General features: G+C 41.8%; 1 protein-coding gene across 1 annotated transcript in view; it reads left to right on the top strand.

Annotated features, from left to right (window-relative positions):
* Dcbld1 (discoidin, CUB and LCCL domain containing 1) overlaps positions 1-16,487 on the top strand; it is an 81,271-nt gene that overhangs the window by 45,410 nt on the left and 19,374 nt on the right. Inside the window, exons 3-5 of the mRNA XM_028772616.1 lie at positions 5,824-5,958; positions 7,760-7,811; positions 12,170-12,242. Coding sequence (XP_028628449.1) covers positions 5,824-5,958; positions 7,760-7,811; positions 12,170-12,242 — 260 coding nt within the window. The remainder of the gene's footprint in view (positions 1-5,823; positions 5,959-7,759; positions 7,812-12,169; positions 12,243-16,487) is intronic.

The raw sequence follows: 16,487 nt of genomic DNA, 5'->3' as shown, positions 1-16,487 counted from the left end.
GAGTAGAGCTCATGCCTAGCCTGTGCAAGACCCTAGTCCTCAGTAACACATTGTAGACAGAATGGGCTATCATCCTTGAAGGAGTGTGTCTAAAAACAGAACTATGCTTGAGCAGCCAGGGTTTCTTACTAGTTCCCATTGGATATCTCTCTCCGCCCCCTCTCCCTTTTGTTGTTGTTGTTGTTTTCTTGTTTTTTTTGTTTTTCTTTTTTGTTTGTTTGTTTGTTTTTGGTTTTTTGAGACAGGGTTTCTCTGTGTAGCCCTGACTGTCCTGGAACTCACTCTGTAGACCAGGCTGGCCTCAAACTCAGAAAGCCGCCTGCCTCTGCCTCCCAAGTGCTGGGATTAAAGGCGTGCACCACCACTGCCCGGTATATCTCTTCCCTTTTAACTATAGGAAAACAGTTTTTGTCAAGTCCAGAGGAAACTCTATCTTCCTCCATATTCTGGCAGTTATTGTGAAGCTGATTCCCTTCTACCAGTTGAGACTGGTAGAACTGGCAGAAGGAACTAAGCGATTAGCATACCAGAACTCTTGCTGGCTTCCAGGTTCCCTCAGAATCACAAGTACCTGTTAGATACTTCAGAGACCTTGCTAGCATCCTGGCTTTTCTTGGCCTATCTCACTTACCTCCAAACTTCCTCCAGCTCATGTGCTTCCTCACCTAGCTATCTATTCTCCTTATTTAAGGCATCAAAGAATGATATCCCAGACTCAAGTAGTATGTAAATGCAAAGAGTGTTTTATCCTGCAGATGTCCAGCATGCTGGGGTCTCCCACTACCCTACCAGAAGAGAGTGACAACCAAGTGAGTTTGCAGGACTGATTTAAAGCACACTAGGGAATTCTGGGTTAGGTGCCCTCTATGTTAATCTGTTGGGTCCATCTCTATGGACAGTTCAGTACCTGGGTGTGGAAGCTGAAAACTTGCTGGGGAGGTCTGGAAACTGCTGCTGAGGAAGTCTGGAAACTGCTGCTGACCCATTGTCTTTGCCTCAGGCCAGGTATCAGGGCAGCTTCTGAGGACTGGACTTACCTGGACTTGCCCAGTTCTTGAAAATAAAGATTTAGGCCTAGTCTCCTTAGCTGCCAATTTGAAGCCTGTCATGGAGTCAGCCTAGCCTTCTCACTTATAACCCTGCTATTTCAGCTGTGCTTCTTCTCTTTTGTCTCATGCTCTTGGTCCACTCTTTCTCTTGATGGCTGTCTCTCTTCCTTCTCTCCTCTCATGGCCATGTTCAGTCTATTACTCTACTCTGGACTCGTTCAGATGCCTCTGACTATCTTCTCCTTCATATTTATAGAGAAAACCTTCCACTTAACTATGCCATGTATTGAACATGTTGTCCATTTATACAGCTTCTAGTCTGAGGAAAGGAATCTAGGGCTGTCAAGTCTTGGGACAGGTGATAATGTGGGTTCCTTGCCCAACAGGCTGCACTGCAGTCAGGGCTCCAGTCTCATCCCCAGACCGAACAAAGGCTCACTCATACTGTAGTTACAAAGGAAATAAGGAAAGCCATTCTACTTGACACTGATACAGGTTTCTCATACTCCCCCAAGGATGTATCCTTTTGTGGCGTGCTGTTAAGCCTGAGACAGACTGGTGTTGCGCATCAGAGTCACTAAAGGATGGTGATAGTCTTGGCTTTCTTTGAACTTTTCCTAGAAATGTCTGTGTGCTTTAGCAGGATAAAACCAGATAGAACTTTCTGTATGTATTTGGCATCTAAAGAATCATATCTTGTACAAATTTGTGTGATGACCCATATTCTTATCTATTTGTGAAATAACCCTGAAGTTTTGCAACATTTCAATTCTTCTGAAAACTTGGAAAAGGGGAAATTGCATTCTTTTGGGTTACCAGTTTAGATTCATTTATTCGAGCTTTTATCAGACATCATTGGGAAGCTGTGAAAAGTTAGAAAGAGACTTAGTATTTAACACAACCGGAGAAGCATGCTCAAGCAGAAAAGTAGGAAAAGATCCGAACTTACTAACTGCTCTAAGTTATTTTATTTTTACTATTCAGCTTATACATGTATATACTAACCTCTTTGCAAAGGGCAAGTGCTTTACAAACATGTAAAACAAACTGGGAAACTTAAGCCCAGCCTATGACTGGCTTTCACCTACAGAGAGGCCTATGATACTTCATTATTGTGCTGGTTAATTTTTGTCAACTTGACAAAACTAGAATCACCTGGGAAGAAGGAGCTCAATTAGAGAACTGTCTACCAGATTGGTCTGTGGCCAATTTCCTTGATTAATGATCAATGGGGGAGGGCCCAGCCTACTGTGGGTGGTGACATTTCTGGGCAGGTGAACTGGGTGTATAAGAAAGCAAGCTGAGGAAGCCTTGGGGAATAAGTCAGCAAGCATGACTTCCATGCTTCGTTCTTCCATGATCTCTGCTTGATAGTGGACTCTAACTTGTAAAACAAAATAAATCCTTTCCTTCCCAAATAGGTTTTGGTTGTTGTTTTACCCTGGCAAGAAGACCCTAACAAGAATAATGATTAAATTGCCCATCTTTAATATTCATAATACAGTGTTAAAATTTGTAAACTTCCTAATCTATAATATTTGTGCATGCTGGGTCTATTAGTCTTACTCTGAGAAGATTCCCTGATAAAAGCAACTTAAGGGAGATAAGTTTTACTCTGGCTTACTGTTCAAGGATACAGTCTATCATGACAGGGAAGTGCTGGCAACAGGAACTTGAGGGAGCTGGTGAAGTTGCAACTGACTAGGAAGCAGAGAATGCCCAGGAAGCCTTGGTGTAGTCCAGGGCTGGAGGCCAGGAAGCGGGTGTTACTCAGCTTTAGGGTGGGTCTTCCATCCCAACCTAATCAAGATACTCCCTCAGCTATTCCCAGAGGCTGACCCAGATAGTTTCTTATAGGTTTCCCCCAAAACTTGCCTTTTAAATGATTCCAGCTTCTGTCAAGTTAGTTGCTAGTCATTATTCACCATCATTCCAGGCTTGCACATGCTAGACAAGGATTTTAGCACTGAATTACATACAACCCCAGCCTTTAGGTTTATGACACATGCCCCTAGCATGTACCGAAAGCTACCTTTGAATTCCAAATCCTTCTGCCTCCTCTTCTCAAGTGCTTCTCAAGATTTCAGTCATGAACCAGCTCCATTATGCATTTATTCACTTCTTTTCTAGTGTATTTTAAAGTGAACATATTTTAAGAATGTTCCAAATGACCTTTTATTGGGGTTTGGCTTTTACAAAATGTAAATATAAGAACATTTCAGCACAAGTGATAATTACATTTTGTTGTAAATGAAGATGCAAACCCAAGATCCTCTTGCTCTGTGGACACAGTCTAAAGAGAAGACATGCATTTTTCTTTTAATCGAAGAAGCACTCATACAGCTCTTAGTATATGAGCTGTACTAACTAACCTGCATATATTACCTTGGGAAAGTATTGATATGTGATGAGGGTTTCCAAATGGGGAGGTGGGAGCTGGAAAGATAGTTCAGGTGATTGCCTCCTACAAACATGAAGACCTGTGTTCTGATTTCCAGTACCTAAGTAAAAGCCAGGCACTGCAGCTCATTAGACACACAGCCCAGCCAAAATCCACATACCCCAGGTTCATTGAGGGATTGTTTCAAAAACTTAAAATTAAAAGGCCTAAGAGATGGCTCATCTGTTAGGAGCACTTGTTGCTCTGCAGTGAACTAAGTTCGGTTCACAGACCCCGCAAAGCAGCTCACAAACATCTGTAACTCCAGTCTCAGGAGATCCAACACCAGTTTCTGGTCTCTGTGGGTACCAAGCATGCACATGCATAGTGTTCATACATAAATGCATGTAAACACTAAAATATATCTTTAATAAAGTTGTGCGATGGAGGAAGACACTCAAGGTTGGCCTCTGCTTTCTCTCCCCATGCACAGGGACAAATGTGCCCACACTTACACATGTGCACTTACCATATGCACAAGTTTAATGGATGAATAGGGGCAAGAAGGCATTGTGCTTGGATTGCACCCTAACTTAATAATAGACAACAGCATCGATGTGAGGCAGGAGATTGAGGTCCCAGCCCTCTTTTATTCTCTCAGATCTTCAGATTTTCCTACCTGGTCAGGATGTTGATTACTTAGATTTTTGATCTACTGAACAGGATCATTTTGGTCCCATGAGGCTTTTGGGTAATGTGAACCAGTTTGATTCCTACTGAGTGGGAGTAGTCATTTCTTTCTACACCTCTTCCTGCTTAGTCTGGTTGTTGTAGCTGCTGCTGTTGGCTGCCTCTGTAGTGTTCTAAGAAAAGTTGATGAAGAATATCTCTTCAAAACTTGCTTGTGGAACTTGGCATGGTGGTATACACCTTTAGTCCCAGCACTCAGGATGTGGGGGCAGATGGATCTTTTGAGTTGTAGGCCAACCTGGTCTACATAGTGAGTTCTAGGTAAACTAAGACTATGCAATGAGGCGTCTCATAATAAAGGAAAAAACAAATAAAAACAAAAGTTGCATGTACCCATGCCGTCAATCCCAACAGCTTGAGTCTGTCCCCACTAGTCACAGAACAAAGTCCAAAAATCCTCTGACCTCCACATGTACTCTATGGAGTGCAGTGTTCCATTGGGTTTTATTTAAGTCTTTGTAGGAAGGGTTTTAGTTTCTGTTGTCCACTCAGTCTAATTTTCCTCTTTGAAATTTATCAACGTTGTTATTGCTTCTCAAACAGTTTTCTCTAGAAACAGTTTTATAATCATTTTTGTTTGTTTGTGTTTTAGACATGTCTTACTCTGTAGCCCAGGCTGGCTTTGAACTCATGCCAATCCTACTGCCTCAGACTCCTGAGTCCTGAGATTACAGGCATAAGCTACCACACCAAGTTAGAAATGTTATTACTCAGTAAAATGAAGTTTACAGATTTGCTTCATTTTATTTGTCTGTTTGAGACAGGATCTTATTGTGTATCCTTGGCTGGCTTGGAAGTCTCTATGTAGACCAGGCTAGTCTCAAACTCACAGAGATCACCTATTTCTGCCTCAGGGGCTCTAAAGTTAAAAGCATATGTCATCATGCCTTGCACACTTACAATATAGTATTTGCCTTTAGAAATGACTAAGAGGCTAAGGCAGAGGGTGATGAGATTCCAGCCTAGGCCACATTCTAAGATCGTCTCAAAGGGTAATCACTGCTTTTGAACAGACTTTTGACACAAATCAAAACACAGTTTGTGTTACAACAGAAGTTAATGCAAGAAAAAATATGAACATTGCATATGAACAAAACTTTAATTTTTTTATTACATTTATTTATTTGTATGTGTGTGGGTACATGCATGCCACAGAACTCTGTGGAGATTACACATACCTCCAAACATTACAGGTGTTAGAGGAGCTGGCCTTCTCCCTCCTCCAGATCGGTACCAGTCCTAAGGCACGTGGCAAGTACCTTTACCTGCTGAGCCAAGCCATCTAACCAGCCCAGTAGTTTTACATTGGGCAATATATTTTCATCTGGAACCTCCTTTGAATCAGTTTCTTAGGAGGTCCCTAGAGTATTTTCTCTGATAAATTGTTTCTTAGTGTCTTTGACATCTGTTTTGCTAGGTTGTTCATAATGGGCAGCTTCTAAATTATTGCTTGTCTATGGTAGGCTGCTCCACGCCAAGCTTAGCTGTCCAATCAGGTTTACAGATTGGTCTCTGTCAAACAAAATTTCAGATGGATAAGAATTTAAAATTTTGGATGTGTAATAGGGCATATCTGGGCTCTACAAGAAAATTCTCTGTTCCTTGTAAGTTTTCAAATGTGCTGCATGTGTGCTTTGTTTCCAGGTCCGTATTGTGAGAGTTGGGCTGTTCCCAAAGAACTCTGGCTGAACTCAAATGAAGTGACTGTCCGCTTCCAGAGTGGATCTCACATTTCTGGCCGTGGCTTTCTGCTGGCCTATGCCAGCAGTGACCATCCAGGTACAACCAAAAAACTATCAAGCCTATCCACCTCAGAGTTCCTTTTGTTCATCTCTTCCTCTGGGCATAATTGTGATCTCAGACACAACAGTACAGTATGAGAACAAGCTGGACATGGAGGCCCATGTCTTTAATCCCAGCATTCCAGAGCCAGAGGCAGATGCCTGCCTGGTCTACATATGAGTTTCAGGCCAGCTGGGGATATGTAATACAACCTTGTCCTGTGGGGAGAGGAAAAGACCTGAGGACAGAGGGGAACAGCTTCTTTGTAAGTAGTTGGTCGAGTACTGACTGCATACTTTTAGAGCAGATGGTGAATGGATCCAGTGATGTGTATGGGATGGAATAAATCTTGTTTCCTGTAAGTCTTGAGTAACACATCTTTGGGGAAATCCTCTGACCTGGCTGTCTGTTTTCTCTGAAGTCCTGTCCCTAGCCTCCTTCTTTGCTTAGGAAGCAAACCTTTTAACTAGTGACCTCACCCGTGTCACATATGAGCTTGGAGACACAGTAGGGTCACATGACCCTCCGAACCATGAGTGGGAGAAAAGGGAACCCATGAGCCCTGATGAGAGGGAAACTGCCAGATCCTTCCTCAGCCTCATGGGGCAGAGTCATCACCCTGCCATCCGCTCCATGCCTATCCAGGGTCACAGATGCCCTGCATTCCTGCTGTCACTCTGCTTTGGTAGAACTATGTCTGGAAGGGGATTTGCCACTCATATGAAGGCAATTGTGACCGGTGTTCACCATATTTTTCCCTTTAAGAAACCTTGATGAAAAGGGCTGGAGAGATGACTTAGCGGTTAAGAGTACTGGCTGCTCTTCCAGGGGTCCTGTGTTCAATTCCCAGTAGTTACATGGTGGCTCCCAACCATCTGCAATGGGATCCAGTGCTCTTTTCTGATGTGTCTGAGACAGCTACAGTGTACTTATATAAACAAAATAAATAAATACATAAATAAAGATTCATGAAGAAGAAAGATCTATTGCCGAGAATATGGGCTGTTTGGGGAACTCTTTTGTCAGTTTAACAAAATTTGTTCCCCTGTAAGGACCTTCCTTTTGATGTGCTTGCTCCTGATTGATTGTTGATCAATACTGATTACCATGTCAGTGTTCTAGTTAAATTGTCCCTGTGTCACCCGAATGCCACTGGCTGAATAAAAATGTTCTAGGAAGCTGAGTATGTCACTATTCATGGAGCCTGGGTTCTGTTTCCAGAACCACAAACATCCAGTTGCGGAGGCACAAACCTGTAATCCCTCAAGTGTAATGCACTCAAGGAGGAGAACTGAGAGGACCAAAACATTTCAAGGTTGTCCTCAGCTACATAGTGACTTGTAGGGCCAAACCTGGACTAGCCTGGGCTGCCTCAGACTCTGTCAAAAAAACAAAAAACAAAAAACAAACAACAAAAACAGGGGGTGGGGGGAGGGAATGTTCCTGGGAATGTTTTCCATGAACTGTGATAGGATTGTTAGTGATTTTCCTCCCATTAAGCATATTGTGCACATGAAACCTGCAGGTGTATAGTAATTACAGTTAGAAGTAGATTTTGTTATTGTTCTCTAGACAGTAGCACTGAAACTCCCCATCAGTGGTAGGAAAGAAGAAAGAAACTGATTAAACCCGGAGACTATAATCCCAGACTTTATTTACTTGTAGACAAAAAATTCAACTAACATGATAATGCTCTCAAAGTTTTCTTTTTTAGCTGAAAAGGAGTATTTAGTATTTAGAAACAGGTGGCCTGTTTTCCACTCACCTGCTCACTGTGCCCTCTCTTTATTTGTAATAGATTTAATAACCTGTTTGGAACGAGGCAGTCATTATTCCGAGGAAAAGTACAGGTAAATATGTCTACTAAATTATTCATGTATAGCAATGAGGAGTTTATGAGATGTTCCCAAAAGGCAGAATTTGCAAACCCTTTGCACTGCAAATAATTGTAGTTTTTAGAGCCAAAAGTCCCTACGGCTCTGACTCGTGCGGTCTCTGTTGCTGCTGAAGCAGAAAAGCAAAGGTAGGCGATAAAAACCAGTGAGTCAGCATTCTACAGTCTTGTTTATACTAACAAGCCCAGGCTGCAGAGTCGGCTCAGCAGTCAGGAGTACACACTGCTTTTGCAAAGACCTGAATCTGGTTTCCAGGTCCCACATCAGGAAGCTCACAACTGCTTGTAACTCCAGCTCCAGGAGATCTAAGGCTCTACTGACCACTTTGGGCAAGTGTACTCACGTGCTCATGCCCATACCTATACAAAAATATGTACTTGCACACATGATTTAAGTGTGAAAATTCAAAATAACATTGAAAAAAAGCAGCAGAGTTGGGCTGACTCAGACTGAGTGTGGTGGTACACACCTGTATTGTCCTAGTCATTGAGAACTGGATGCAAGATGTTCAGTGGTGAGCCTGGGCTGTATGAAATACACACACACACACACACACACACACACACACACTCGAGGAGGAGGAAGAGGAGGAGGAGGAGGAGGAGGAAGAGGGAGGAGGCAGAAGGAAGGAGGAAGTTGTATTATTTGGGAGGGACTTGGTCCATACTTTGCTGAACCCTTAGTTCTGCTGTATTACCAATGAGCCACAGTAGAGTCTGGAGTATAGGTTTTCCCTGGTTGGTATTTGGAAATGAGTTGTATAATCCTTTCAGAGGGGTTTTGTCTTTTACCTTAAAGAAAAGCCTGGGAGAATAAAGATATGGATTGTTAGTTCAGCTTTACTTTAACCACAAATCTACTAAATTTCTGATATATATTTCCTCCTCAACCATCAATGAAGTGACAGAAGGAACTTCCAATCGTAGGGATAGTCTTTCAGCAATTCTTTGTTAGGTAGGGCTGTCCTAGGCATTGGGGAATGCCTTCCTTACCTGGATTTTACTGTCTACATGCCAGTTGTGACAACCACAACTGTCTGTACACAATGCCTCATGTCTTCTGGGGGACAAAAACACCCTCAGCTGAGAATTTCTGTCTAGAAGTAAATGCCAACAGCAATAACAAAAAGCTGTAACTTTAGAGTGCTTTCTTAATGGCCTGTGCAGCTTTCCATACCACACACATAAATAGCTCTTGTGATATTTCAGCATTCCCAGAAGATTGCTTCTGATACATCATGAAAACGGAGGCTCAAGACCGCTAAGTCACTGCACTAAGTGTGCTCAGGGAGCTAGGCTTAAGGTCTCGTGTTCTTAACTATTCTCAGACATTAACTGTCTCGCACATTCTCAGTGTGAGTATTTGATGTGCAGAATCAATTCCAGTATTAGCTGATACTAAGTGTACTCTAGGAACATGAGGAATCCAAGTATATGAAAGTCAATGTTGCTTTGTAAGATTATACCCATGTATACAGAGGCTCATGGCCTCTGGAGTTTTACTAGCCACACGTTTCCAGTGCACTGGTGATAAGGCCCTAGGTATCATACAAAAGGACAATGTAGTCAAACATATAGTGTAACATTATGGTGACAGATTGGTTCCACTGTAGGCCAGCCATTTTGCGGTGCTTAAGTATGGCCACTAATGCAGGCCCATACCTCTCACCCATAATTCTGGAATACAGAAACCTTTGGAAGTCCTTTGTTACTCATTTGATTGTCAATTCATTTGACAGCAAAATTAGACTACATTAGCACCAAGCTATTGAGTCTTTCTGTAGTTTACTTACTATAGCGATTCATGCATTCCGTGTGAGCTGTTACAGCTCTTGATTAACATGCGTGGGCTCTGTGGGGGGTCTTATATTGTGAGCATCATCGGCATCATTTCAGTTTCCTGCAATCCTAAACTGTCTGAATTGAGAGGCTCTTCTGGCACCAAGCAATTCTTCTCCTAAGGACCTGCGAGCCTGCAGGAGGTTGTTTTTTATTTCTCAGTTCTTTGATTACTACTGCCATGCAGGCCCTAAGAAAGAACTATGAAACATTTATTTGGGTCGTTTGATAATTAGTTGTCATTACATGGTAATTTTCTAAGCAGTGAGAGGAAAGTGAATGGAAGGGGGAAGAAACAGCTGCTATTTTGGAATCTGTCACTTTATAAATGGAGTAAACAGGCCTCAACCCTACACAGAGACTAAAGGCAACTGAGGGTAAGCTGAGAGCAGCTGCTGATCACCCCATACCAAGTGGTCAATCCTGAAAACATACATACAAGTGAGAGTGGTAAAGCCAAGCAGGTCATATTTATGTATTTAGGAATATATGTATATACACATGTAACAACAATTAATGAAAAAAGAGGCCATGAATTTGAAAGAGACCAAGGGGGAGGGGCATATAGGAGGCTTGGAGGGAAGAAAGGAAAGGAGGAAATGGTATGATTATAATATAACCGAAGGAAGGAAGGAAGGAAGGAAGGAAGGAAGGAAGGAAGGAAGGAAGGAAGGATGGAAGGAGGGAAGGAGGGAAGGAAGAAAGGAAAACTGTCAAGTCATATAGAAACAGGGACGTACGGCATTCATCTTCACAGCTGTCAGTGTTTTTATATGTTCGATCTGTGTGTGTGTGTGTGTGTGTGTGTGTGTGTGTGTGTGTGTGTTCATTCAAAGATGTATGTAGCTGTCTTTGATGTGCTGATGCTTCAAGAAACTAGAGGGAAAAGAGGCTGAACCCCAGGGAGTTTACATGCTGTGTTCAGGGTCGACTACCTAACCTTGGTCTGAGGCAAGTCATCCAGCCTCTAGCACTGAGATCCTTTGTCTTAGTTAGGGACACCATGACCAAGGCAACTCTTACAAGTACAACATTTAATTTGTACTTTAATTTGGGCTGGTTTACCGGTTCAGAAGTGCAGTCCATTATCATCATGGCGGGAGAATGGTAGCATCCAGACAGGCATGGAGTGGTAGGAGCTGAGATTTCTACATCCTAATCTGAAGGCAGATAGGAGAAGACTGACTCCCAGATAGCTAGCTAGGAGGAAGGTCTTTTAAAGTCCACCCCTACAGTGACACACTTTCTCCAACTAGGCCACACCTCCTAATAGTGCCACTCCCTGGGCCAGGCAAATTCAAACCACCACACCCTGCAATCACATTACCATCTGTGATGGGTTCCTGGAAAGCTCTTTGAAAGATGACTTAAGTAAGTTGAGCCCTATTTTATTATGCATTTATCATGTTTGTGTAAGTGGGTCAAACTTGTCCTTGAACTATGTTCTTCTTGTAACAGCCTTTTGATTTGTTGGGCTTATAGGCTTGTATGTTTAGGACCTGACTAAACCCTAATTTTAAAGCATTCTTCTTAACTTTAAGGATCATTTATTATTACATAGACCAATAGTATCAGTTATAGTAATCCTTGTGACTATGTATTTGAACTATGCCAAGTCCAAGGTGAAGTGTACTACAGGTGTAAAATATATTCCTAGTACTAGGAAAAAAGTTAAATTATCTCCTTGATTCTTATTTTTTTTTTCATTATAAGTGGGAATTAGCCAGGCGGTGGTGGCGCACGCCTTTAATCCCAGCACTTGGGAGGCAGAGGCAGGCAGATCTCTGAGTTCGAGAGTTCGAGGCTAGCCTGGTCTACAGAGTGAGTTCCAGGACAGCTAGGGCTACACAGAGAAACCCTGTCTTGAAAAACCAAACCAAAAAAAAAAAAAAAAATTTCTTAGGCATCTTAGAATCCAAGTGTACTAGGGAAGCTGCTTTAATACTTTACACATGATAAATCCTTACAGAAAGCAAATAACCATCGTGTAAACCTTCTTTCCAGGTTAACATTTTAGATCAGTTTGTGTTTTTGTAAGTCAAGTTTCTCATTTGTCTTTAAAACAAGATATTATTTGCCTGCATTATGGACAAGGCGGGAAAAAAAACAAAGTTGCCTGTGCGTTCATTTTTATTTCCAGAATTACCATGTGCTAACAGTGCCATGGGCAGGGAATTAGTTTTTATTAACTGTGGAGCCTTTAGATCCAAACACCTGTCCAACTTCCACGAAAGGCCATAGATTTATATACTCATTCATTCATTCATTCGTTCATTCATTCATTATACTTATACATTCATTCATTCATCTCTCTCTTTCTCTTTTTCTTTCTCTCTCTTTCTCTCTCCTTCCTTGAACTCAGGGTCCATTCTTTTACTTTTACATCTGTGTGTGCATGTGTCAGAAACTAAATTGAAGTGTAGTTTAATGCTTTTCTTCTTTCAATGTAATTTGATAACATATTTTTTTTTCCAGCAAATTCTGCCCAGCTGGTTGTAGAGACATAGCAGGAGACATTTCTGGGAACACGAAAGATGGCTACAGAGATGTAAGTTGTTAAGGGTGATTCCGAACAAGTGTTGCTTGCTTTGCCTGAATTAATTTCAAAATCAAATGAAATAGGACACAGAACTCTACATAGATATATGTTTTTGCTATTTTATGAGACGGTAAAATGCAATAATTTTGAAACCAAAGTTATCTATGCATTCTTTCTTATTTCCAGCATTTCTAAGTAGGAGTAGTAGAAGTGAAATAAAAGACAAAAATATTTTTAGCACCTAAGACGTATTATTTCATTGTATTGGTCAGCGTTTTCTTCCTGTAATGAACTCCTGAGACAAATCTATACTAAGAGTGTAGAAGTCAGTTTTCACTTCTCATTTTGGTAGTTTCAGTCCAGTCTGGTTGCTGCTGGGTCTGAGGTGGAGCCCAAGGACCACTGGGAAGTAGAGAGAGAGAAGAGGGCATTCTATGGTCTCTTTCAATGGCACATTCTTGGTGACCTAATGTCTTCCCATAAGGCGATACCTCCTAAAGGTTCTCCCATGTCCTAATAGTGCTATGGGGTAGGCCCATAAGCCTTGAGATCCAAACAGATGTCCAATTTCCACAAAAAGCCATAGATTTGTATACTTATTCATTCATTATATTTGTACTATATACTTAAACAGGAGGTCAGAGAACAACTTTGTAGAGTCAGTTTTTCCCCTCAATTTGGAGCTACCAGGCATGCATCATCAGGTGACAAGTATGTCGGCCAGGAGTCATCTTGCTAATACTAGTTCTGTAGTGCTACAGTTGTCTTCTATACTAGAGCTAGTGACATTACTGGTTACATCACAGAATAAAGTCATCTGCCCTACTTCTGTCCACCAACCTCCATTTTTATGTCTAAGAGGACTGTCTGGAAAATATATTTCCCAGAAAAAAGTAAATCCCAGAAGATTATTTTTCTAATCTGTCTGTCCTGTCTCCTAATATGTAGTTCACTATTTATTTCTACTTACAGATTTCCATCCTGGAAATATGCTCCCCCCACCCAACCTCTGCTTATATTACCATTTAAAATAGTTGAATTTGCATTTGACTGTTGAAAGAGTTGGTTTGATTTAGTTAAGATGTGAAACATCTGTAGTGCTGAGAAAAGACATTACTGCCGTATCCTCATGCATGGAGAAATATCTCACGAACTGTAGAGATTGAGAAATTCCCTCTGGCTGAAGAGAAAACTCAACTGTAATCTTGTTGTAGGCTGTTTTTTTACATTTCATTTTTTTTTCTCTCTCTCACCACATCCTGATTTTGAAATAGATCATAGTGTAAGTTTGCTTTTTGTTTCCTCTTTCCTGTATTGCTTCTGTTTATAAATTGGACACAGGATATTCATCTGGCCTACTGGACTTTATTTTTTTCTTTTCTGCATGTGGTACACTTAATTTTTTTACTCTTTCAATGGTCAATACATTTAAAAAAAAATGTAGAGAAGCTATTCTTAAATGATTCCAGGAAATTAACTAGAAGATAAAGGTTGAAGCAGAGTCTCTTCCCTTTCAATGGGAAGGTTTTATTCTTCTCCTGGGAGGGGTTGTAGGGGTGGATGGTTTAGTCCCCTTGTGTGTTAGATCTGAGTGCTTATCTGTAGATTCTGGCAATCAGGTCCCTTGTTTCTCACCAACTACTTGGCACTATTTGCTTTTGTTTTTCTTTTGTTTTTCAAGACAGGGTTTCTCTGTGTATCCCTGACTGTCCATGTAAACCGGCTGGCCTGGAACTCACAGATCCATCTGCCTCTGCTTCCCAAGTACTAAGGTTAAAGGGGAGTGCCACAATGCCTGGCTACTGTTTGCTTTTGAAAGATCATCTCTTTACAGAAGGCTGGTTAGTACCTGCCCCGTATCTGTTAGATACTTAGCAGCTGTGTAACAATGTGCCCTACCCCAAGGCTGAAGCAACATCTGTTGTCTCTAGTTGTCTTTTCATAGATATATATTTATTTACTGGGAGATTGGGTCTCACCACGTAGCCCTGGCAGATCTGGAACTCTCTATGGACCAGTTCTGCCTGTTTCTGTTGTCTCCCTGTTGCTGGGACCAGAGACATGCACCACTATACCCCTTTTTTTTTTAAATACATTCTGTGTGTGTGTGTGTGTGTGTGTGTGTGTGTGTGTGTGTGTGTGTGTTGTCCTATACATACAGGTAAATATTTGCAATGTGGCGGTCAGAGAACAATTTCAGGAATACATTCTTCTTTCCGTAATGGGATCCAGAGATCAAACTCAGGTGGTGACACTTGCCTCACAACCCTATCTACCGAGCCATCTTGCTGGCCCATCTCTCCTGTTTTTTTCCTTCCTTCCTTCCTTCCTTCCTTCCTTCCTTCCTTCCTTCCTTCCTTCTTTCTTTCCTTTTCTTTCCTTTTCTTTTCTTTTTGGTTTTTCGAGACAGGGTTTCTCTGTATAGCCCTAGCTGTCCTGGAACTCACTCTGTAGACCAGGCTGGCCTCGAACTCAGAAATCCACCTGCCTCTGCCTCCCAAGTGCTGGGATTAAAGGCGTGCGCCACCACCGCCCGGCTTTTATTTATTTTATGTGTTTGAGTACACTATAGCTGTCCTCAGACACACCAGAAGAGGGCATTGGATCCTATTACAGATGGTTGTGAGCCACCATGTGGTTGCTGGGAATTGAACTCAGGGCCTCTGGAAGAGCACCTATTGCTCTTAACCACTGAGCCATCTCTCCAGCCCTATCTTGTTTTCTGTGAATTAGAAATCTGAGCAGGGTTTTACTGGGTTCCCACTTCAGGATCTCATCAGGATAGAACTGAAATGTCAGCTTGAGCTACAGCCTCTCTGTGGCTCCTCTAGTGACAGGTCAGCTTGAGCTACAGCCTCTCTGTGGCTCCTCTAGTGACAGGTCAGCTTCTAGGCTCACAGTGCTGGACACATTCTGCTACTTGAGGGTCATTAGGCAGAAGGCCTTGAATTCTTGAATCTTGGCTGCCATTCGTGCCATGTCTCCTCTTAACATGACTGCACATGTCCTTGAAGCCACCAAGAAAGAATCACGAGCAAAACTGTCTCATACTAATATGAGATATAGTGGAGAGGTGTGACATCCCACTTTTCTGCCATGTTCTATGAATTACTAATAGAAGAATGTCACAGCTTCCCATCTACATGGGGGATTACCAGGAGGCAGATTGTACAGGTTATTTTAGAATCTACTCCGTGGCAGCTTCCTGTTAGGAAGTACATTTGGTGTAACAAATCTTTTTTGGAAGGTTCTTTGCAAAACTAAAACATCCTGTACATCAAGAAAACAGAATCTGGAAAACTAATTACTTGAGGAGCCATTGAAGTAGAAATATTCAGACTCGAGGGAGATTGTATCATCATTGAGTTTGTTTGTTTGTGACAGAATCTGTGAAGCCGCCTGTGGCTGGCTGGCCTTGAACTTTTGTGTATCCAGGGCTGGGCTTGAGCTCTCTTCCTGTTTCTATCTTCCACATGCTGGATTATCTATCACGTTGAGAATATGTGATCTTAAAGAGATCATTACAGAAAAGACATCCATTCATTTTGTGTGGCCCCAAAAAGCAGCAAGCAGCAGGATCAATGGATAAACATTACAGAGATGTGAATATCAGCTGTATAAAAGGAATATTTAAATAGCAACGAGTGCAATACAGTGTTTACAGAAATATGTAGATGTTATATAAAGCAGCTGTTGGTGATAGTTTGTGTGAATGGGGATACCAGTGGGATGGGGATAGAATGGATCTTCAGAGGCTGTATGTGAAGAACTTTAAAGGGCCTTTTTGGGTCCTTAAGAGAGTTCTGCCTCATCTGACAATGTCGCCATCTGTACTATGTATGTTTTCAGTGCCAACAGCAGTGTGGGCTTTGGGCTTCTCCTTAAGGTCTGACCACAGGACAGCTTTCCTTTGTCACCTTTCCACCTTTCTAATAATGGGGTACATCTGCTTTTCAATGGTATATGTCACTTAACAAATTTATTATTACTATTTCTTTTGTGGGGGGCCACTATGTATCATGATACAAATGGTAATCAGAGGACAGCTTGTGGAAGTTGATTTTCTCTTCACTATATGGATTCCAGAAATTGGATTTATCTTAGTCACTGTTCTATCGTTATGAAAAGACACCATGGCCAAGGCAACTCTTAGAAAAGAAAGCATTTAATTGGGGCTGGCACTGGTGCTGGAGTAGAAGCTGAGAGAGATGGGGGGAGAGAGAAAGAGAGAGAGAGAGAGAGAGAGAGAGAGAG

This window comes from Grammomys surdaster, unplaced genomic scaffold (assembly GCF_004785775.1).
Source record: "Grammomys surdaster isolate TR1022 unplaced genomic scaffold, NIH_TR_1.0 215, whole genome shotgun sequence".
Lineage (NCBI taxonomy): Eukaryota > Metazoa > Chordata > Mammalia > Rodentia > Muridae > Grammomys > Grammomys surdaster.
Note: the sequence above shows the minus strand (reverse complement) of the source record. Positions and strands in the feature narration are given on the sequence as shown.